Source organism: Chanodichthys erythropterus, chromosome 12 (assembly GCF_024489055.1).
Source record: "Chanodichthys erythropterus isolate Z2021 chromosome 12, ASM2448905v1, whole genome shotgun sequence".
Taxonomy (NCBI): Eukaryota; Metazoa; Chordata; class Actinopteri; order Cypriniformes; family Xenocyprididae; genus Chanodichthys; species Chanodichthys erythropterus.
Genome location: NC_090232.1, coordinates 4,589,451 through 4,613,161, shown reverse-complemented (window position 1 = coordinate 4,613,161; position 23,711 = coordinate 4,589,451). Strand labels below are relative to the sequence as shown.

Sequence of the window (23,711 nt, the reverse complement as noted above, 5' to 3'; positions counted from 1 at the left end):
CATCAAAGTACAGCGAGAGTGATTCAAAAGCAAACACAGCCGTCTACTCTCTAATCGCTCTCATGGTACTTTGATGTTAAACACCGATCGGTCTGTGTAGAGTTGCTTCAAGTCCAACAAGCTTGAAGAGAACCATTTACTTCACTTCTGAATGAATCAGCCGTTTGAATGAATCGAATGAATGACTTAATCATTAAGACATTTACCGCCACCTACTGGCAGTTTTAGTTTCTTATTTAGAGTCTAATTTAAAATAATAAAAAAAAAATCATATTTCCATATTAATTTAAAGGATTAGTCCACTTTTAAATAAACTTTTCCTGATAATTTACTCACCCCCATGTCATCCAAGATGTTCATGTCTTTCTTTCTTCATTTGAAAAGAAATTAAGGTTTTTGCTGAAAACATTCCAGGATTTTTCTCCTTATAGTAGACTTCAATGGGCACCAAACAGTTTAAGGTCATAATTAGTTTTACTGCAGCTTCGAATTGTTCAACACGATCCCAGATGAGAAATAAGGGTCTTATCTAGTGAAACCCTCGCTCATTTTCTAAAAAAAAATTGAAAGTTTTAACCATAAATGCTCATCTTGAACTAGCTCTCTTCTTCTTCTTCTCTTTAAGAATTCCAGCAGTGTTAAGCGTAATACACTGCTAAGTGTATTACTGCCCTCCACAGGCCAAAGTTTGAACTAATTTTTATATGCAATATACTAGTTCAATAGTATATAACAATCAGTTCAAACTTTGGCCTGGTGAGGGCAGTATTACGCTTAGCAGTGTCTACACTGCTAGACAGAGCTAGTTCAAGATGAGCATTTATGGTTAAAACTTATATAATTTTCAGTTTTTTTCAGAAAATGAGCGATGGTTTCACTAGATAAGACCCTAGATAAATCTCCAAATTAATGTAGAAACAACATAAAGACAGTAAATTTTAAATATTTGATCAAACAGGTAGGAATTATCCAGAATCAAAGCAGTTATCAAACACTTCACAGTCTTCACTGCATAATTTAGATTAAAATATACATTCATTTTGATTAAAGCTACAAAAGTTAGCAGTGAGTGATGTTCTTTTTCTTTTGTTCTTTGATTGATATAAATGACAGCAGCAGGTTTATTAGGCTGCTGTCACTTTAAGAGTTTACGCACATGACACACATCCAATGTCCTCACAACTCTATATGTTCATTTAAGACTTTATTTAACTCATTTAAGACTGTGCTTATGAGGATGCTCGACAAAACTGGTATTTTGGCATAATTTTTATCCGTTTAAGCATGAAAGAGAACTGTACTAGAGCGCTGTCTGAAGCGGCTTTCTGTGTGTGTGAATCGTGTGTGTGTCACACAGACAGGAGATTCACAGATGCGCGCCGGTACAAGGAGTTTTCTTTTGTGTCTTGCCGCGCTTGAATGGTTTAAAAGCATTTGCACGAATAAGAGCATGATCATATAATGTAATGTCAGGATGATGAAAAAACGAATGCTGTGTTAATTGCATTAAATATTGAATTTTGACAGCACTAGTTTAGACAACTAGATTTGTTCATTTTGTAATATCTTTCATAAAGCATTGTTTTATAAAAATGTGGTGTTATAACTTTTGAATCAACTTCATTTGACATTTCACAAGTTGCTTTGTTCCTCTCTTCATAGCCTATAATGATAAAATCGTGGCATTTTTGCGGCAGCCGAACATATTTGAGATCCTTCAGGAGAGGCAGCCTGAGCTCATTAGGAATCACTCACTCAGGTGAGACTCAAAGAAATATTACAAAACAAAATCCTGAGCTATTGATTATGAATATGTTGACATTTCTAATCCACAGGGAGAAGGTGCAGTTTATTCGTAATGAAGGAGCTTCGGGTTTAGCTCGCCTCTCCAGCGATGCAGACTTGGTGATTTTACTCAGGTACTTTCTGTGAATTTACCCTGCAGAAATGGATGTAAGAAAATATGAAATAATAATAAGTTTTGAAGGCCTCTAAATTATCAACATAATCAAAAAATTGCTGAAAACCCTGTTCTGTGTTTGCCTCCAAACGCAAACAATCTCTTTTTCTCTCTGTAGCCTGTTTGAAGAGGAAGTGATGTCGTATGTGCCACCTCATGCCTTACTGCACCCCAGCTACTGTCAATCACCACGAGGGTCTCCGGTCTCCTCCCCTCAGAACTCCCCTGGTCGGTTCCTCACGGTCTCATTTAAAAAATGTTAAATATTAATACTATTTAAATATTGAAAAAATGATTTCATATCTTACATTACTTTAAGAGAGGGTGTTTCTGGTTCTACCCACCCTTCCACAGCATTGCTTTGGTTTGGTTGTAGAGCTTTACTTCAGTCCACCAGATTTCCTGGGTATTTTTTGAGTTAGCTGCCAATGCCGTCAAATCCGCTATTTGGGATTTGTTGTGTGGTTGGAGTTCAGGGTTTTTGTCTAATCCCTGCAGGCTGCTCTTTAACCGTCATACTGACACTCTGATTTTCACAAGTCTGTTTGGAGTGTGGCGGACATCACGCTGCCAGAGGGAATCATGCTCTAACTCACTGTGATCTGACTTTAGTCACCGATGACACTCAGGGATTACACTGACCGCTGGATACAGCTTCTGCTGACTCTACAGTGCTTTATATTCTCGATTAGAAATCATTCTGATTCATATTAACCTTTAAAATCTGTCTATCTGTCCATCCATCCATCCATTAATATATGTGAGTGGATGGATGGATGGATTATATCTCTTTAGATATAATGATGAACAAGGATGGATGGATGGATAATACAGTGGATGGATGGATAGACTGCATTGTATTATACATCTCTATTTTCCTGTATCATCCATCCATCCATCCATCCATCCACTGTGTCATCCATCCATCATTCCATCCATCCATCCATTGTATCATCCATCCATCAATCCATCCATCCATCCATCCACTGTATAATCCATGCATCCATCCATCCATCCATTAATCTATCCATCCACTGTATCATCCATCCATCCATCAGTCCATCCATCAATCCATCCATCCATCCGTATCATTCATCCATCCATCCATCCATCCATCCGTCCATCAGTCCATCCATCCATCCATCCATCCATCCATCCATCCGTATCATTCATCCATCCATCCATCCATCCATCCGTATCATTCATTCATCCATCCATCCATCCGTATCATTCATCCATCCATCCATCCATCCATCCGTATCATTCATCCATCCATCCATCCATCCATCCGTATCATTCATTCATCCATCCATCCATCCATCCGTATCATTAATTTATCCATCCATCCATCCGTATCATTCATTCATCCATCCATCCATCCGTATCATTCATCCATCCATCCATCCATCCATCCATCCTTATCATTCATCCATCCATCCATCCGTATCATTCATTCATCCATCCATCCATCCATCCATCCGTATCATTCATTCATCCATCCATCCATCCGTATCATTCATTCATCCATCCATCCGTATCATTCATTCATCCATCCATCCATCCATCCATCCATCCATCCGTATCATTCATCCATCCATCCGTATCATTCATTCATCCATCCATCCATCCATCCATCCATCCGTATCATTCATTCATCCATCCATCCGTATCATTCATTCATCCATCCATCCATCCATCCATCCGTATCATTCATTCATCCATCCATCCATCCGTATCATTCATTCATCCATCCATCCGTATCATTCATTCATCCATCCATCCATCCATCCATCCATCCATCCATCCGTATCATTCATCCATCCATCCGTATCATTCATTCATCCATCCATCCATCCATCCATCCATCCATCCGTATCATTCATTCATCCATCCATCCATCCATCCATCCGTATCATTCATTCATCCATCCATCCATCCGTATCATTCATTCATCCATCCATCCGTATCATTCATTCATCCATTCATCCATCCATCCGTATCATTCATTCATCCATCCATCCATCCATCCGTATCATTCATTCATCCATCCATCCATCCGTATCATTCATTCATCCATCCGTATCATTCATTCATCCATCCATCCATCCATCCGTATCATTCATCCATCCATCCATCCATCCATCCATCCATCCGTATCATTCATTCATCCATCCATCCATCCATCCGTATCATTCATTCATCCATCCATCCATCCGTATCATTCATTCATCCATCCATCCGTATCATTCATTCATCCATCCATCCATCCATCCATCCGTATCATTCATTCATCCATCCGTATCATTCATTCATCCATCTGTATCATTCATTCATCCATCCATCCATCCGTATCATTCATTCATCCATCCATCCATCTGTATCATTCATTCATCCATCCATCCATCCATCCATCCATCCATCCATCCATCCGTATCATTCATCCATCCATCCATCCATCCATCCACTGTATCATTCATTCATCCATCCACTGTATCATTCATTCATTCATCCATCCACTGTATCATTCATTCATTCATTCATTCATCCACTGTATCATTCATTCATCCAGCCATCCACTGTATCATTCATTCATTCATCCATCCATCCACTGTATCATTCATTCATTCATTCATTCATCCACTGTATCATTCATTCATCCAGCCATCCACTGTATCATTCATTCATTCATCCATCCACTGTATCATCCATCCATCCACTGTATCATTGGACATTTTTATTGCTCAGAGATGGCTCTTTTTTTATATCAGAAGATATAATTGCCATCAGATTTGACAAATAAAGCCTGAATATTTCCACATAATCTATACACTTTCTACACATTTATCTATGTTTGCTAACCATCTCATTTTGGTTCTTGTCAGAGTCACTTTTCTCACCAAACTCTCTTGTAACTCTGATCTCTTCCTCTCAGGCACACAGCGAGCCAACGCTAGGGCCCCTGCTCCATACAAACGGGACTTTGAAGCCAAACTTCGGAATTTCTATCGCAAACTGGAGACAAAAGGCTACGGACAGGGTCCAGGCAAAGTCAAGTAAGCATCTGTAAGGTACTCTGAGGTCTAACACATTTTCACTTTCATGCTCACCTTTTATGCTCGTTTTAGGTTGATAATCCGCAGAGATCATTTACTGGAGGACGCCTTCAATCAGATCATGTGCTACTCTCGCAAAGATCTACAGAGAAGTAAACTCTACGTCAGCTTTGTTGGAGAAGAGGGGTAAGTGTTGCCACATCTTAACCAGACTTCACACTAAATGATATTTATAAAAAATATACATATGGAATTATCTCTCCATAAGCCTCCCCAAAGCCTGTATTATTATTATCATACCACTTGTATGTATATATATGTATATATATATATTTTTTTTATCATTATTATTATTTTTTTTTTTCCCATCGACTCTTAACACATTTGGTTATTTTTGCTCCCGTTCAGACTGGACTACAGCGGCCCATCACGAGAGTTTTTCTTTCTGGTGTCACGGGAGCTTTTTAACCCTTACTACGGCCTGTTTGAGTATTCGGCCAATGACACCTACACCGTCCAGATCAGCCCCATGTCTGCCTTCGTTGACAACCATCATGAGTGGTGAGTGCCATTTCTCTCTTTTATTAAGTCTTTTCTTACAGTTTTATTACACATGTGACGCTTCAATGCACATCCAATATTAAAAGTAAGATTTAGAAAGATGTCTTCCGATAGACCACACTTGCACAGATGTATCCCAGTGTTTTTTAATCATGTTCTGTTGTCAGGTTTCGGTTTAGTGGCCGTATTCTGGGTCTCGCTCTTATCCATCAGTACCTGCTGGATGCCTTCTTCACACGACCCTTCTACAAAGGCCTACTGCGAATGTGAGTGGCAAAGAACATTTCTGATACATTTTTGGGTAAATATTTTTGTACATAGAACATAGTAGAAAATCCCCTTCAAAAAGCTGGTTACAATTTTTTTGTTATTTCAATGTGATCTTATTAGTATTTGTAGATGAAAAAATACTAACACAAAACCAATTTAAAATATTGTTTTAAAAAATATTTAGTTTTATAATATATTGTTGGAATCCTTGGCTCAAGACGGACAAGATGCCCTGAATTCGCTCATGTGATTGTCAATAGTTATCAAAAAAAGTTGACATTTCGATTCTCGGTCTCTAAGGGCGGCCAAAACATTCGAAGTGGGTGGAGCCACTTTTACTAAAATGGTTATAACTCGTGAATAGAATGACATATTTCCACCAAATCAGCACACATATGTAAGAGCTCATTCTTTGGTAACATGAAAAATAATGCGTCGATTGGCCACTGGGTGGCGCTATAACATGAAAAAAAAAAAAAAACATGAAAATGGCTATAACTACTTCACCATTAGTCTGATAACCTTGAAAATTGGCATGCAGTGTCTTCATCCAAGGTGCTATGACTGTTTATGAGGACATTGACGCATCTCAAAAACATGTCCGCCATTGGCCAATGAAATTTGAGCAGCTATCAGACATGGTTAACAGAGGCCGATCGGAACGAAACTTGCTGGACCTGTTTGACTCGTGGCACTAGAGGACTGTGAGAAATGCAAAAAAAAATCAGCCACCAGGGGGCACCTTTGCATTTTTCACGTGCATAAAGGATTGTGTATTGCGTGATTTTTCACACGCACCCATGACATTTGTACCACATGGTAGAGCTCCTTTTACTGAGCAACTTTGCCTCTAGGAACGGCGCTGTCAATTGAATCGTTCATTAAATATTGGAGATTATTTCAAAAACCGACTTTGGCGAACTAGTCCTAGGATTTTGGCTCAACCTCGATAACTATTAAAAAGCTTTAAAAACCATGTATTTCCAATGGTAAATTGCCTATATTTACTGTAAATGGTCTTTTCCATCTATGATCTAAGTGGTTACAGGATTTCTAAATAAAACATAATACCTTTTTACGCACGTGCTTAAAGACCTTAAACCGCTTAAACCCTGATAATTGCTGCTCGCAGCTATATTTAATATTATTTTTAAAATGAATATTAGTAATTAATGTTGTTATAATTATTGTTATTATATATAATAATGTTAATTAAGAATATTTCATACATTTAATGAACATGCAAACGTAAATATAAAATTTCTTTACTAAATTCAACAGGTGCTTGAACTAGACTTATGATCTTCTGTATGATTACTTAGATCAAGCATTATTTCATGTTTGTTGCTACCTGTGTTTGTAGTCCGTGTGATCTGAGTGATCTGGAGTATCTTGATGAGGAGTTTCATCAGAGTCTCCAGTGGATGAAGGACAATGACATAGAAGATATGCTGGACCTGACCTTCACCGTCAACGAGGAGGTGTTCGGACAGGTCAGTGTGTGACTATAAACTGAATGCGTGTGAGCTTGCACAACCTCTGGCCATTGTCTCACAGAAGCGTGTGTGTGTGTGTGTGTTAGATCACAGAGCGTGAGCTGAAGCCTGGCGGTGCCAATATTCCTGTGTCAGAGAAGAATAAGAAGGAGTACATCGAGCGCATGGTGAAGTGGCGTATAGAGCGGGGTGTCGTCCAACAGACGGAGAGTCTCGTGCGAGGATTTTATGAGGTGCTGAAATCGAATCCACACTCCGGATGCTTTCCGTCACTGATCGTTATTTAAGAACATGACATGAACATGTCACGTCTGCCATGTGGAGATGCCCTGAGATTTCCCAGAACGCATTTTTATTGCATTTCTGTTAGCTAGATTTGGATCATTGTACAGTTTTGGTTGGAAATGCTTTCACTCACTACATTATCGATCAATAGTTTGGGGTCAGTAAATTAATATTTTGTTTAAAGAAATTAATACTTTTATTCAGAAAGGTTGCATTATTTTGATCAAGTGTGACAGTAAAGACTTTTACATTGTTACAAAAAGTTCAAATTGTTGTTTTGAACTTTCTGTTCATCAAAAAATCCTGGAAAAAAAAGGTTCCCTCAAAAATATTAAGAAACATTGTCAATAATCAGAAATGTTTCTTGAGCAGTAAATCATCATATTAGAATGATTTCTGAAGGATCATGTGACACTGAAGACTGGAATAATGATGCTGAAAATTCAGCTTCGATCACAGGAATAAATTACATTTTACGATATATTAAAGTAGAAAACACTTATTTTAAATTGTAAAAATATTTCACAATATTACTGTTTTTACTGTATTATTAATCAAATAAATGCAGCTTTGGTGAGCAAAAAATCTTCAATTTAAAAACATTAAAAAAATCTTACTGATTACTGACCCCAAATTTTGTATTTAAAGAAATCCTGTAAAATTCACAAATGTGCTCATGCCAAACTTTCTTTAACATAACTGGCAATATGTTAAGAGTTAAATGTATTAAATATTGTTAGTTAATATTATTTAATTATATTAAATTAAACACTATATTAAGAGTTAAATGTATTAAACATTGTAAGTTAATATTATTTAATAATATTAAATTTGGCAATATGTTAAGAGTTAAATGTATTAAACGTTGTTAGTTAATATCATTTAAAAATATTATATTTGGCAGTATGTTAAGAGTTAAATGTATTAAACGTTGTTAGTTAATATTATTTAATAATATTATATTTGGCAGTATGTTAAGAGTTAAATGTATTAAACGTTGTTAGTTAATATTATTTAATAATATTATATTTGGCAGTATGTTAAGAGTTAAATGTATTAAACGTTGTTAGTTAATATTATTTAATAATATTATATTTGGCAGTATGTTAAGAGTTAAATGTATTAAACGTTGTTAGTTAATATTATTTAATAATATTATATTTGGCAGTATGTTAAGAGTTAAATGTATTAAATGTTGTTAGTTAATATTATTTAATAATGTTACATTTATAAATACCAATTAACATTACATAAAAAGGTATTTTAATATAAGTAGTGTTATGACTACATCAAATCTTGATTTTAAAGGTTATAGTCATGACCACATCATATCCACATATTATGTCATAATAATCTCATGATTTTTAAAAGGTCAGCTTTTAAATGTCACTGTTGTTAATCAAATTATGTTAGCTTTTCATTAAAATGTCTTCAGTAAGCCTGATCATTATATGATCAGCTTAAAATAGCAGGTACAGGAATAAAAAAATGTATCATTATTTACTCTCCCTCTACTGTTGTTGATTTGTGAAGTCATTTTTAAAGACTCTTCTTACAGATTTTTCTCTCTTAATTCTAAAATTCGTCAGTTCTACTGTTACTGGATCTTGTTACTTTAAATTATCATCACTGACAAACGAACAAGTCAGCCAGTGAGGAATGAAAATTTATTTTTATAATCCTAAATTATTTAGTGTGACCTTGAATGAAATGGGAAAAAAGATGAATTAATTAATAGAGCTCAGTAGGTTTAATGTATGATTGATGAGTTTCATTTCTGAACTGCACAATGACCGATGAAATGAACTGCTACTTTTTTATATAGTGTAAATAAAATATAACGCTATTTTCACTTAGTGTAAATGGCCGCTGCCATGATATCTTTATTGTTACAGTTATTGTCCTGGGTGTGAATGGGCCTTTACCCAATGAGTGTTTCAGAAAATCAAGAATTTCACGTCATGTTTCATAGAGTTGGCACTGAGCTTGCAGCAGATGTGTTATGATCCGTATGTCTGTGAAGGTTGTAGATGCGCGGCTGGTGTCGGTGTTTGACGCACGAGAGCTGGAGCTGGTGATCGCCGGAACGGCAGAGATCGATCTGGGAGATTGGAGGAACAACACCGAGTACAGAGGAGGTAATAAATGATCACTATATCTATGATATTACCGTCATGGTAGTGTCCAGAACTATGGTAAAACATAGTGAGAGCGTGGTATCAGTTTCTGATTTATTGCTGTAATATTATCCGCATGATAGACTGTGAGCTTCCACAGTGTTTATCATCCATACAGGTCACATTTTGAGTTTATTGGTTTTTCCCTCCAGGTTACCATGACAACCACATCGTGATTCGCTGGTTCTGGGCGGCAGTGGAGCGATTCAACAATGAGCAGAGACTCAGATTGCTCCAGGTGAGTGTTGGAAGAGAAATGTGAGCTCTTTTAATAAGACGGTGTACATACCCGACCCCGTGGCTGAATTGTCTCTGTTGTCTCAGTTTGTGACCGGGACGTCCAGTATCCCGTACGAAGGCTTCGCCGCCCTCAGGGGCAGCAACGGACCGCGTCGCTTCTGTGTAGAGAAATGGGGGAAAATCTCGTCTCTGCCCAGGTGATCTGCCTCTCGACACTAGATCCTGTTATAAAAGTTTGAAGGGGCCTTTATGACCCCATGAAATCATGTCTAGTCCATGTCTGTCTATAGATTCCGTAAACTTATACATAAACTTATATATATATATATATACACACACACACACACAAATGATATATCTTTTTTTTTTTAAACCTTACATTTATGCCATGTTTTATGGGATGTATAGGATTTATTTTTTACCCATTTACCACAAAAATACTGTACCCCTTTAGCTTGCATATATATATATATAATGATTTTATATTTATATTTTAATTTATATTTTAATGATGATCTAAATTAAATATGTTTCTGGATATTGATCTAGGTGTTAGAGGCAGAATTCTGCCATCTGCTGGTTAGAATAAAACCTGTAGGAACATTTTTAGAAATAAAGTGTTTTGACAATATATATCCAGCAGAGGGCCATAGACATCCATTCATTTTTTTGGATGTCGCTAACTGCTCCTATCACAATTTTTTTAATATATTTTGTGTATATATATATATATATATATATATATATATATATATATATATATATATATATATATATATATATATATATATATATATTGAATTGAAATGTGTTCTCTTTTTATCATATTTATACATGATTTTTATATATATTTAAACATTCTAAAATACATTAAAAACAGTATTTTTGTGAAATTTTTTGTTGTAGTTTGAGGTGTTTTGTAGCCTGTTTTTGCAATAATGCCACATAAATTTGCAAACATATAACTAAATGGCACTAAAAAAAATGTCATATTGTATTCACAAATTATTTATTTAAATAAACCAAATGTAACAAAAAAGAAATAAAAATTGTTAAAATAAGAAATGATTTAAAAATATGTAAATAATAGCAACAAGCAGAAATGAACAGGAGTTTTATGTGTGTATGCATGCATGTGCGTGTATGTGTATGTGTTTGTGTTAGGTCTCACCCCTTTATATCTGTATTTGTGGCTGATTTTGTTTGTCAAATTCTAAACAAATGCCGTCTGTTGTCATACCTGTTTGTGTGTGACACATCAGGACACAAATTTGTACAATGACATGGGTATGACATAGGTATTACAAGGAGGGGGTGACTTATGAGGACATTACCCCCATGCCCCCATTTTTCAAAAGGCTTATAAATTATACACAATGAGTTTTTGTGAGAAAGTAAAAATGTGCACAGTTTCCTGTGATGGGTAGGTTTAGGTGTAGGGTTGGTGTAAGGAGATAGAAAATACAGTTTGTACAGTATAAAAACCATTATGCCTATGGAATGTCCCAGTGTGTGTGTGTGTGTGTGTGTGTGTTGAATATATGCTCTAGTACCAGGCCTTCATTTCTGCCTGAAAATGTTCAGATTTATGCCAGATTTACTGATTTTATTGAAAAAATGAAAGAGGTGAACTCTTAATTTTTTTTGCTCTTTCCCATTCATTTTCAAAGACCATGAGTGTGACTTGTTTACATACCTTCAGTACATCTGAAGTATATAAATAAACAAAGAGATATATTATTTATTATTATAAATAATACACATTAAAAATAGAATGAAAAATAGATATAATTTAACTTTTTTGCCACCGATGTCATTGCTTATGTGATCCACAAGATGGCACAATCTGGCAATTCATAATACAGTCACTCAAAAATTGTGGATGTCATCATATATGATCAGAGAATGAACTGCGTGTTTATTTGTCCTTGTAGGGCTCACACATGTTTCAACCGTCTGGACCTCCCCCCGTATCCCTCCTTCTCCATGCTGTACGAGAAGATGCTGACGGCAGTGGAGGAGACCAGCACTTTCGGTTTGGAGTGAATGTTGACCTTTGCACTTTGAGCCGATCAAATACATTCTCGCAACATGTCTAGAAGAGCAAAGGAAGTAACAGACACCAGAAGCACTTAGACGTATATTTTGTACACCGTATCACTTAAACATACTTCCTCGGAAACGCGCAGAACTGATAGAAGTTCGGATGTTCTCTGAATGTTTCTCAGATGCAAACGTGATTTTTTTTTTTTTTTTTTTTTTCTGCCTGTGTGGCATCACAGCAAAAACTGATCGGCTCTGGATGCATTGAGGAGGACGTGACCAGCCAAATGCAAAGCTGAGTTACTTAAATGAGGAACAAAACAAACCCAAAGGACTTTGATATTCTCACTCTTTTTATCTGTTAAAAAAAAAAAAAAAAAACTTTTTTTACGGAGCATCAAAATGCAGCGTGAATGAACAAATATAGTGTTGTGAGCTTTTCCAGACGTCTCAGATCGCCTCAAGCAAGACACATGACAGCGCTGCCCTGTATATTGAATTGAAATGTGTGTTCTCTCTTCTTTTTATCATATTTATACACGAGTCCATGTCACATGTTTGGTTTGAAAGCGTATTCTGTCCAGCTGTCATGTCAGATTTGTGACACTTTTGAATGAATTTGGTTGTGCATGTGCTCTCTCACGCGACGTTTTCAAAGGGCATGTTATACTGACGCACTACAACATCATGAATGTGACCACTAAATGATAGAAAAAATGATGATTTTATGACCTTCTGGCCTTTCCGTTGTCCTCAGATAACAGTTTTATTTCTGATGACATTTTGAAAGAGAGAATGGTCACATATACCCACTCAACAAGTCAACATGAATTTAAAAATGGCTTATTTCATGGTGACTTTATTATTATTTCCATATCCTCATATAGCTTTAGTTTACATGAATGTTTGCTGATGTCAACGCAGCTTTCTTGAATGTTTTCCCCCCTTTTCCTTTTCATTTTTGTACTCGCTACTCTCGAGTCCGACCGTGTTTTCTTGTAGGATTTGAAACTGGAATATCAAGCCCACAAAAAACCATATCAATACATTCCAGACCTTTCCGTTTGCGTTCACTCAACCCAGCCTTTTATGAAACACTGCCGTGGCTGAGGAACGCTGGATTGTACTCTAGTTCTGAATGTTTTGTAACCTGAATTTTTGTGTAAGAAATTAATATCGCTTCCAGTGAAAACTGGCGTAGTTGAAACTGCCATGAGGTCCATCAAATTTTGGAATAGCAACAGAAGAAAAATACAAGCATATCCTCTTTGTCAATTCAATTTTGGTTGGCTAGGTCATTAATACAAACCTGATAGATTTTTGTTTTTTGTATTAAGGCTTTTTGCAGTGATATTTGTGCTGAATGTACCAAAGGTTTAGGGCTGCCGTAGACTGTCCCTACCCCACTTCTGTCTATGTTTTATTAGAAATTTTATTAAAACGAATATTAAAAGACAAATCTTTTTAATCACCCAATTTGACTTTTTAGAGTAGTTTTTTTTCACAATGCTGTTTTACACCTAAATATAAAGGAGCTATAAAATGTGTCCTCAATTCTGCTTTTTATTGTTGTTTGAAGATGAAAATGCATTGCTGATGTGGATGCAGTCTGTCTAATGTATGGTTTATCATCAGGCGACGTAATGGGATAGTTCAGCCAAAAATTTAATTTCTGTCCTTTATTCACCCTCATATCTCATGACTTAGAAAATCAAATCCAGCGTTTCCTGGGAAGAAAGAACATCATGTGGATTAAGACTTGAGGGTGAGTAAACCATGTCAGACTTTACATTTTTTGGCGAACCGTTCCTTTAAGGGTGTGTTCACACTTGTTATCCAGTTCTCTTGGTTTGTTTTGGTCCGAATCAAAACAACTAAATTATACATTTAGTCCTGGTTTGCTTAGCGTTCACACTGTCATTTTAACACTACACCGGATGTTGTCGCTCGCATCACAACAGCTAAAAGATGTCTACACTGTACGCGACCAAAGACAAGACGTATCGTTTTGAATGGAAGAAAGTGCAATGCGCAATATGGCGGAAAAAGTCCTGCCTTTTAAATAAGAGCCAATCGCTGATTTTTAAAGTCACGCGTCACTGCAGCGGCAGTTAGGAAACAGTCAGACTCACTTAGGACTGCGCATGAGCATTAGCTTGATCAAAGTCCCTTTAAGACAAGTCATTTCACTCGGCGGCCATCATGGGCATCCTTCAATCTCTTTGAATGGGGAAACATCAAATTCTCCAAAACTGTTCGCCAACCTTACGATTAAATTTCATATTTGAAATCACCAACGTAATCTAACAACAACCGGCTCATAAATTTAGTTTCTGAACACTCGAATCATGACAAAAAAAACGGTATTTTTCAGGCTGGATCAAGCTAGTGCGCATGCGCAGACCTAAATGCGCGTCTCTTCGGACTGTTTCTATAGAAACCGGTGATTCTAACGGCCGCTGAAGTGACGCGATGACTTTACCAATCGGCGATTGGCTCTTATTTAGAAGGCGGGACTTATATTGCGCGTTCAAAACAATACGAGTGACACGTCTTGTGTTATTCTAGGTGTATCCCAATTTGCGTACTTGTGCACTATTCTATGACGTTTTTAAGTATAAATAGTGTGAGAATTGCGTTCACACTGAAAATTCCAAAAAGAAAAAGTGCACTTACATACCCGGATGATGCACTAAATTAACGGAAAAAACGAAGTGTGGAATGTTGGACACTTCGTGCACTCAACTGTCGCAGCTTTAATTACATAGTGGAGGGGAAGGGAGGATCGGACTCCGTTATTAAATGACAAAATAACCTTATACAATTCACGCACTACATGGATGAGTGCATAGTGCACAAGTGCATAGTGTATAGTGCGTCATTTTGGACGCAACTATAGTCTTTGGCTTGATCCAGCCTGAAAAATATTTTTTTTTTTTTTTTTTTTTTGTTATGATTCGAGCGTTTAGAAACACAATTTATGAGACAGTTGTTGTCAGATTTCATTAGTGATGTCAAATATGAAAACTCAAACTGCTCCAAAAAGGTCCGCTTGTTGGGTGCACACCAAGGTTCACACTTATTCAAATGAACTGCATCAACAAAGAATCACACCAGATTTTTTTTTAATCGAACCAAGTCTGCCAAGTGTGAACACACCCTAAATGTATCCTGCCTTCCTAAAGACCAGAGGCTTCAGACTGAGATCAGCCTCCAGCTTTCTGCTGGTGTTCATTAAAAGAAAGCTGCTGCTTTTGACTTTATGTACAACTTCAATTTTGCACCGTTCACATGCTCTGAAATGATGAGTGACTGTTGACTGGATAACAGCTTTCAGAGCTCCACATGGGTTTTCTCTTTTTTGTTTCAGCAAAGATGATTGTATAAAGCTGTTTATCTCACAGAAAATGACTGAGTCTTCATTTCATACTGTGTGTGTGTGTGTGTGTTGTTGTTTGCATGTTGATTTTGTGTTGTTGATTGCTTATTCAGTAAAAAAAAAAAAAATTAGTAAAAATGCAATAATTTTAGTCAAACTGAAAAGTATAAACCATATCAAAATGTTATTTTATTTTTATTTCCATGCATTTTCTTCTTTTCTTTCTTTCTTTTTTGAAAATTCTTTCTTTTAACCCATTTAAATGCTAATTTTGCCAGCTAAGTGGACATTTATATGTGAAGGAAACTACATAATGGAAAAAATGGCTGTTTGTCTTCAAGACCCAAAAGAATGCTGAAAAAATATAAATACATAAACGCAATTATGAGAAAATGAGAATTTCAAAGTTTTTGAATCGGCTACTTAATTGAGCCTTGCTTTGATTTGGTTAATCAAAATATGATTTATGGTAAATAGTTGTAACTTATTTCCTTTTATAGAGTTTTTATCACAGAAAGGCAATTAAACACATACAGCAGCCATGCTAAAATATTCATATAATCAAAACAACAGCAACATGAACATATTTCTTTCAGATCTAGAAGCATTTTAAAGAAACCAAAATTAATAAATCCCTCAACATGATGCATGCATGTCCATTTGTGAACAGCAGATGGCAGACCACACTTATGGTTTAATTTCAGACGGTCTCCTACCAAAACAACATTAGTGACTGTCAAATGTCCATCCAATCTGAAATGATTATTAACCTCTGAATCTTACTTAGTGACCCCAGAACCGTGTTATAATACACTGCACAGAAGATGCACAATAATGTCAGATTTCAGGCAGATTTTCTGACAATATGGCAGTTAGAAGAATGAAAATAGATGCTAATTAGCACCTTCCACTGCAAAGCGCACACATCCACAACTGTGAGAGATGCAAGTCTTTGCTGCATGAAAGAGCGTGTTGATGCGGGGCGCTAGAAACGCTCTCGCCGTACAATCACACGGGCCTTGATTGCTGGTTGTGTGACTCCGGGCCCACCGCCTCTGTTCAATGAGGCAGTATTTTCAGGGTCCCTTAGAAACCTATTTCAGCTGTTTTATCTGTTCAGTAGTGCTTTGCTGACACTACCCATAAACCCTTGTGCTTTTAGTGTGACATGGACCATGCACTGTTTGTGTGTGTGTGTGTGTGTAAACTGAGTGGGGGTGACCCTGCTGTAACAGCTGGTGTGTAGGATCCCATGGGAATGTGATAAACTCATCTGATATATAATAATAAATCAGGAAGGTTACTCTTTTTCTTTTTTTTTTTCTTCTTCTTTTTGGACAAAATACTATGTTAAATGCAATCATTGGTATTGGATGCATCAGATGTGTGTGCACAGATTCACAATAATGGACGATTTTTTTCACTTGCCATTCTGTGCACTCTAATATCTCACAAATGTGCACGTGCAGATGCACACGCACAGACACACGGACATATTGAGTTATTGACCTTGAGGGAGTAAAAAAGCTCAAAGATTCCCTGCGAATAATTTTGGTCACAAGAATGTGCATATGGTATATCTTCCCCTGGGTTGAGGAAATGAGAAATCAAGACATTGAAAATCAAGATACTGAAGAAGATCAAATGTAATATTTAAAAAAACCTACATTGTTCAACTACAGATCAAAATGTTGTCAGAGATATGTCTTTTTAGATGCCTAAGTAAATCTAGATCTTGTCGTACTTGTACAATGTATTAAAGGTGCCTTAGAATTAAAAATTGAATTTACCTCGGCATAGCTGAATAACAAGAGTTCAGTACATGGAAAAGACATACAGTGAGTCTCAAACTCCATTGTTTCCTCCTTCTTATATAAATCTCATTTGTTTAAAAGACTTCTGAAGAACAGGCGAATCTCAACATAACACCGACTGTTACGTAACAGTCGGGATCATTAATATGTACGCCCCCAATATTTGCATATGCCAGCCCATGTTCCCAACATTATGAAAGGCATTACAAAAGGGCAGCCAGTAACGTCTGGATCTGTGCACAGCTGAATCATCAGACTAGGTAAGCAAGCAAGAACAACAGCGAAAAATGGCAGATGGAGCAATAATAACTGACATGATCCATGATAGCATGATATTTTTAGGGATATTTGTAAATTGTCTTTCTAAATGTTTTGTTAGCATGTTGCTAATGTACTGTTAAATGTGATTAAAGTTACCATCGTTTCTTACTGTATTCACGGAGACAAGAGAGCCGTCGCTATTTTCATTTTTTAAACACTTGCAGTCTGTATAATTCATAAACACAACTTCATTCTTTATAAATCTCTCCAACAGTGTGTAATGTTAGCTTTAGCCACAGAGCACTATCAAACTCATTCAGAATCAAATGTAAACGTCCAAATAAATACTATACTCACATGACCCGAAGCATGCATGCAGCATGCATGACGAACATCTTGTAAAGATCCATTTGAGGGTTATATTAGCTGTGTGAACTTTGTAAATTCACTGTATTATAGAGTCACGAGCTCGATGGGTAGGGAGCACGAGATTTAAAGGGCCAGCAGCCCCTGAATCGGTTCATAGTTAATGATGCCCCAAAATAGGCAGTTAAAAAAATTAATTAAAAAAAAAACCAATGGGGTATTTTGAGCTGAAAATTCACAGACACATTCAGGGGACACCTTAGACTTATATTACATCTTGTAAAAAAAAAACGTTTGATGGCACCTTTAACATTAAAAGACCAGAAGGTACCATGGTATTACTGTTTATGGATGCCTTGCAAATGAGTACTGTGGCAGTATCATAATAATACTATGGCACTAAAAGTCTATGTATTTAGAGTATTTAATCCAAAGAATAGGCTTGAGAACAGGATATATGGTGATCTATCATGGCACATGTTTAAAAAACTATGGTAATACCATGGTAGTATAGTGGTCACCATGATTTTCCCAAGTAAGCCATGTTCCTGGATCAACTTATTTAGTAGATTCTGGAACAACATTCCTGTTTGAAAAATTTTGTCCTAACCCTACCCATGAGTTATCCCTAAAATCAGAGGGAAATGATAGGTGAATAATACTGCTGTAGCACCAAATCCTGGTTGTAAGCCTAAACTTGACATAAACTGCAAACATGTTCACTGTACTATAGTACAAGTGACAATGTATCATGGACAATAATACTCTGGACAAGGACTGTAGGCCTATAGTATATAAAAATGAGAAAGTACAAAAATATACTACAAATATACTTTAATAAACCTATAATAATGATTTATAGCTGTCAGGAAGGAGTGCGCTGAAAATTGCACACATAAGGCATTCTGCCATGCGTGTCACATCATTACCATACGGAGAAAAGTAGCTAGGAGAAAAAGACACATGCAGTTTTATTTTATTTTTTTTTACCACTAGAGGGCCTTACTGGACAGGTGCATTCACGCCATTTTGTAATTACCATAACTGAACTGTAAAAAGCCTTCATGTGCTTGTAGAATTTATAATTACAACATGTAAACTTATAATATTCTGAGAGTGATGACTTGTATCACATGACCACTGCAGATTTAAGGTGTGTTCGACTTGAAGTGGCGCTGTGCAGACCAATGACCCATGACCATGTCGCCGGTTCACTTCACCTGTCAGTGGTCATATTATGCTTGATTGATGTATGTTAAATGTGGTAACCAGATATAACAAGAAGTGCCATGGTATTTTGCACAGTGACTGTGCTTTTGCCAAGTAGAACATGAACAACAACTTTGTTGGTCCAAGAACAACATGTTATTAACCATGTTAGATTTTAGGATTAGGGTTATAGTTATGGTTTATCTTAGGGCTTAAATAGCATTCTTAACTTGATAATTCATTTTAGTTTTAATATGCTTGTGGTTGATGTTTAAGACTATGTTTGTTTAATGTGGTGCTCCAGAACCAAGATCTTGAATCGTCCTGCTTGCCATTATCACTTTTCATATTGGTGACAATAAATGCCTTGAATATTGAACATTCCTTGTCGCTCCTTTCCAAATAGATGTTGAACGCTTACATATCTATTCAATCATGAGATTTATCTTGACATGGATAAACGTTTTTCTGAAAAGTACCCACTTATTGTGAACCATGGAAACAGACAGACACCAATTTTTCTCCATGTGACAATTTAGCAGCCACAGCTCACCAGACACATTATCATCACACATACAAAACACATCTGTCGTGAAGCTGACGTATAGCTCTGATGTGATCAGTTGCATTGTGGAGGACAGGAGTATGCATGATAAAATAATGAAACAGGAACAGTGAGGACCTTCATGGGTCTATTTTTACAGGCATGGCAGGAGGAAGTGGAATGGAAAGGCTATCTTGCATTATGCATGGCCCGAGAGAAAGAGAGGAGGAGAGGACAGAAAAAAAAAAAAAAAACAGCACTTCCTCTAGTGGGACAACAGACAAAAAAATGTTTTTATATTTAGTGTGTATGTATGTATATGTGCGTTTTATGATTTGTAAATTCTGAGGAAAGAAAATGCAGTAAAAATTAGGGCTGTCACAATTCCTCGATTAAAGGGGACCTATTATGCCCCTTTTCACAAGATGTAATATAAGACTCTGGTGTCTCCAGAATGTGCCTGTGAAGTTTCAGCTCAAAATCCCCCACAGATCATTTATTATACGATGTTGTAAATGCCCATTTTTGAGTGGAAGGAAAAACATGCTATTTTTGTGCATGTGTCTTTAAATGCAAATGAGCTGCTGCTCCCCGCCCCACTTTCCAGAAGAGGGCGGAGCCTGTACAACACCGTGCCTCAGATACTCTGGCAAAAACTAAGCATCTGTTTGGTTTTGATTATCATCTATATTGTTATCACCATCACGTGACATTACAGTTCTTCGTCATCATGAAAGTGTATTATTTGCATGCGTTTTAAAGTCATAAGTTTAATCTTCCGATATATGATTTTCTGAGCGCACACATCTGAAGCATGCGCACAGAAAGCTGGATGTCAGACGGGGCGTCCTGTGAGTATCAAACTAAGTTCTCTTTCACGTTATTGCACTTAAACTCAAAAACACACAAAGTTCACATAAACACAGTTGGTTATGTCTGTGAATGTAAACAGCAGGGAAAGAAATCGCATTAGATCTGTGTATTAAAGTGACAGTAGCGTAATATACAATACCTACTGCGGTATATGAATCAAACAACAACAGAAAATCACTCACTGCTCATGACTGAATAACTTTAGTAGCTTTAATAAGAATACATTTCTCACTTGAATGCTGCTGTTAAATGCTCTGGCGAGGAGATAAACATGGCGGACTGTGTTCAGCTCACTCAGGGGAGGAGCTAAGCCAATAGGGCGGAGTCAGTCAGCAGTAATGGGCGGGGCCTGTGTAATGTGACGTCACATTGCATAGAAACTGCAAACAGTTTATTCTGAGACACTACTTATGATTTATGAGGATTAAAAAAAGTGGGTGGATTCTTACCATTTATAGGGTGGTTGTGACGACACATTTATGTTTAAAACCAAGTAAAATTGAAGGTTGCATAACAGGTCCCTTTAAATTCGAGCACTTGATTTAAAAAAAAAAATCCTCGATTGCAAATAGCCCATGTCAAATAACCGGTAAAATACCGGAAGTGGCGCATTCCACAGATGAGGATCCATGATTTACCACAAAAAATTAATCGTCAAAATAATTGACTGATTACTCGATTACCAAAATAATCATTAGTGACAGCCCTGGAAAAAATATTAGATGTGCAATTGTTTGAACAAACTTTTTTTATTATTATTGTAATAATTTTATTGTGAATATGAATGATTTTGCCCATGCATGCAAAACATGCTGCAACAATCTAGGATGATCTGAGGGGTTTATGGTCTGTTGCTATGTGGTTGCTAAGAGTTCCGGATGGTTATTATCATCTTAACCAGTGCCAATAATAAACTGCAACAAAATTCTTTGCAGGTACAGAGAAGTTCAGGGAGTTTAAATTGTGACACCATGATAAAAGCACCACTGGGTGATAAGTAATGCATATCTGGTTTAGTCAAATGGAGGCTGATTTGAATAAAAATCTCTGCATGAAGTGTGTCTCTCATGAGCAGAGGCAGCGGGTTTGGATCTCTGGAGACAGGTGTTGACTAATGAGGAGCCCTTTTTCTGAATCCAGCCATGATGATTAAGTGTTAATTACAACAGGTCAGCTTGACACATTTCCAATAATTGGAAATATTTTGGGGCTTTTTGATTTGCAGCACAACACAAAAGAATGCATTAGCGTGTCTAATGAGATGTCTATTTAGCTCGCCACCATCCCTCTTGACTTTCTGGTGTCTCCTTCAAGGACTATTGAGAGTTGAAAGAGCTGAAAGCTTCATCGACCAACTGAGATAGAGTCGAACACACTGTCGAAATGTATTTTTTCTTGTTTTCATGACTCATGTTCAATACTTCATATGGAAGCCGCAGCCTCAAGTTTCCACCTCAGAGTACAACAAATTAACAATTGTGAATGTATCTCACAAATGTGAAATCTTGTTTCCGCCATTAAATAAAAAAAAAAAAAAAAGGTAATTGTGACTTTTTCTCGAAATGGCGAGATATAAACTCACAATTCTGACTTTTTTCTCAGAATTGCAAGATATGAACTCACAATTGTGTTATAATGTCCAATTGTGAGCAAAAAATAAGTTTTTTTTTCTCAGAATTGCGAGTTTATATCTCACAATTCTGAATTTATGACTTGCAATTGCATGTTATAAAGTCACACAGAAAAAAGTCAGAATTGCAAGTTTATATATCGCAATTCTGGCTTTATAACTCACAATTGTGTTTATATCTCGCAATTCTCAGAAAAAAAAGTCAGAATTGTGAGATATGAAGTTGCAATTACCTTTTTTTTTTAATTTTTTGACCATTTTTTGACAGTTGTGACACTTGCCTTTTAAGATCAATCATCTCAAACAGGAAGCAATCTACGGAAGAGGATTAGGGCCAAGCAATAATACAAAAATAAAACCATCTCGAGATTAAAGTTGTTAAATTTCGAGAAAAAAGTCGAGATAAAATGTTGAGAATAAAGTCATTAAATTACGAATTTGTTCTCATAATTTAACGACTTTTTTCTCGTAATTTAATTACTTTATTCTCATAATTTAATGACTATTTTCAACATTTTATCTCGACCTATTTCTCTAAATTTAACAAGTTTTTTCTCGTAATTTAACGAGTTTATTCTCAACATTTTATCTCGAAATTTAACAACTTTAATCTCGAGATGGTTTTATTTTTTTATTATTGCTTGGCCCTAATCCTCTTCCATAGCAATCAGTTTGAGGATGGAGAACTAAGCTTGTTTCCGCTATACGGAATAGAGCAATTTAAAAGATAATTGCAACTTTTTATCTTGTAAATTTTACTTTTTTTTTTTTTTAAATCTCGCAACTTTTTTTATCTCAGTTTTTTTATATCACGCAATTCTGAGAAGAAAGTCACAATTGCTGTTTATATCCCACAAATTCTGACTTTTTTTCTCAGAATTGCATGTTTATATCTCACAATTCAGACTTTATAACTTTATTACTCAGACTTCATAGCTTGTTTACTCATGGAACGTTTTGGAAGGTTTATTTCCATTTGAAATGCAAGTGTGGGCTGAATGATTGGGAAAGGAGTGTTATAAATGCTCACACTGTCCTTCATCCTCCATTTCAGCTCCTAATTTTCTCAAAAAAAACCCAAACAAACAAAGCACGCTTTTAATATTGTAATTTGAAACCCTGCCAGTGATGATTTATTTGTTTGTTGGGTTATTTGAATATTTATTGTTGGCCTTATTTTCTACATTACATTCTCTGAGCCAAATGAACAACACTTAAGTTTATTGTGACCCATACAGTGTTATTTTAGTATCATTGAGATATTATTATAGTTTTATTAGTATTTTGAATTAGTTTTAATTTTTATATTTTAATTTTAAAGTTTTAGTAATTTTGTTATGTATATATTTTAATATTTCTGTTTAGATTTTTATTACTTTTTATTAAGTGCATCAAGTTAAACTTAATGGAAATTAAGAAATGTGTATATATATATATATATATATATATATATATATATATATATATATATATATATATATATATATATATATATAATTTATTTATTTTTTCCCCAGTTAAAGGTGCAGTAAGTGACTTCTGAGAAACTG

At 36.0% G+C, this 23,711-nt stretch overlaps 1 protein-coding gene across 5 annotated transcripts in view; it reads left to right on the top strand.

Annotated features, from left to right (window-relative positions):
• Positions 1 to 15,069, top strand: part of hecw2b (HECT, C2 and WW domain containing E3 ubiquitin protein ligase 2b) — a 70,472-nt gene extending 55,403 nt beyond the window's left edge. For 4 of the 5 annotated variants that reach the window (XM_067402661.1, XM_067402662.1, XM_067402663.1 and 1 more), the window contains 13 exons: positions 1,663 to 1,759; positions 1,836 to 1,919; positions 2,079 to 2,188; positions 4,893 to 5,013; positions 5,086 to 5,199; positions 5,422 to 5,574; positions 5,742 to 5,840; positions 7,208 to 7,337; positions 7,427 to 7,573; positions 9,649 to 9,763; positions 9,955 to 10,040; positions 10,127 to 10,239; positions 11,977 to 15,069. In XM_067402661.1, coding sequence (XP_067258762.1) covers positions 1,663 to 1,759; positions 1,836 to 1,919; positions 2,079 to 2,188; positions 4,893 to 5,013; positions 5,086 to 5,199; positions 5,422 to 5,574; positions 5,742 to 5,840; positions 7,208 to 7,337; positions 7,427 to 7,573; positions 9,649 to 9,763; positions 9,955 to 10,040; positions 10,127 to 10,239; positions 11,977 to 12,088 — 1,481 coding nt within the window. In that variant the 3' untranslated portion in view covers positions 12,089 to 15,069. Of the gene's footprint in view, positions 1 to 1,662; positions 1,760 to 1,835; positions 1,920 to 2,078; positions 2,189 to 4,892; positions 5,014 to 5,085; positions 5,200 to 5,421; positions 5,575 to 5,741; positions 5,876 to 7,207; positions 7,338 to 7,426; positions 7,574 to 9,648; positions 9,764 to 9,954; positions 10,041 to 10,126; positions 10,240 to 11,976 lie in introns of those variants that run through there. The other variant, XM_067402665.1, reaches the window with a different exon arrangement.
• Positions 15,070 to 23,711: the final 8,642 nt, after the last annotated feature.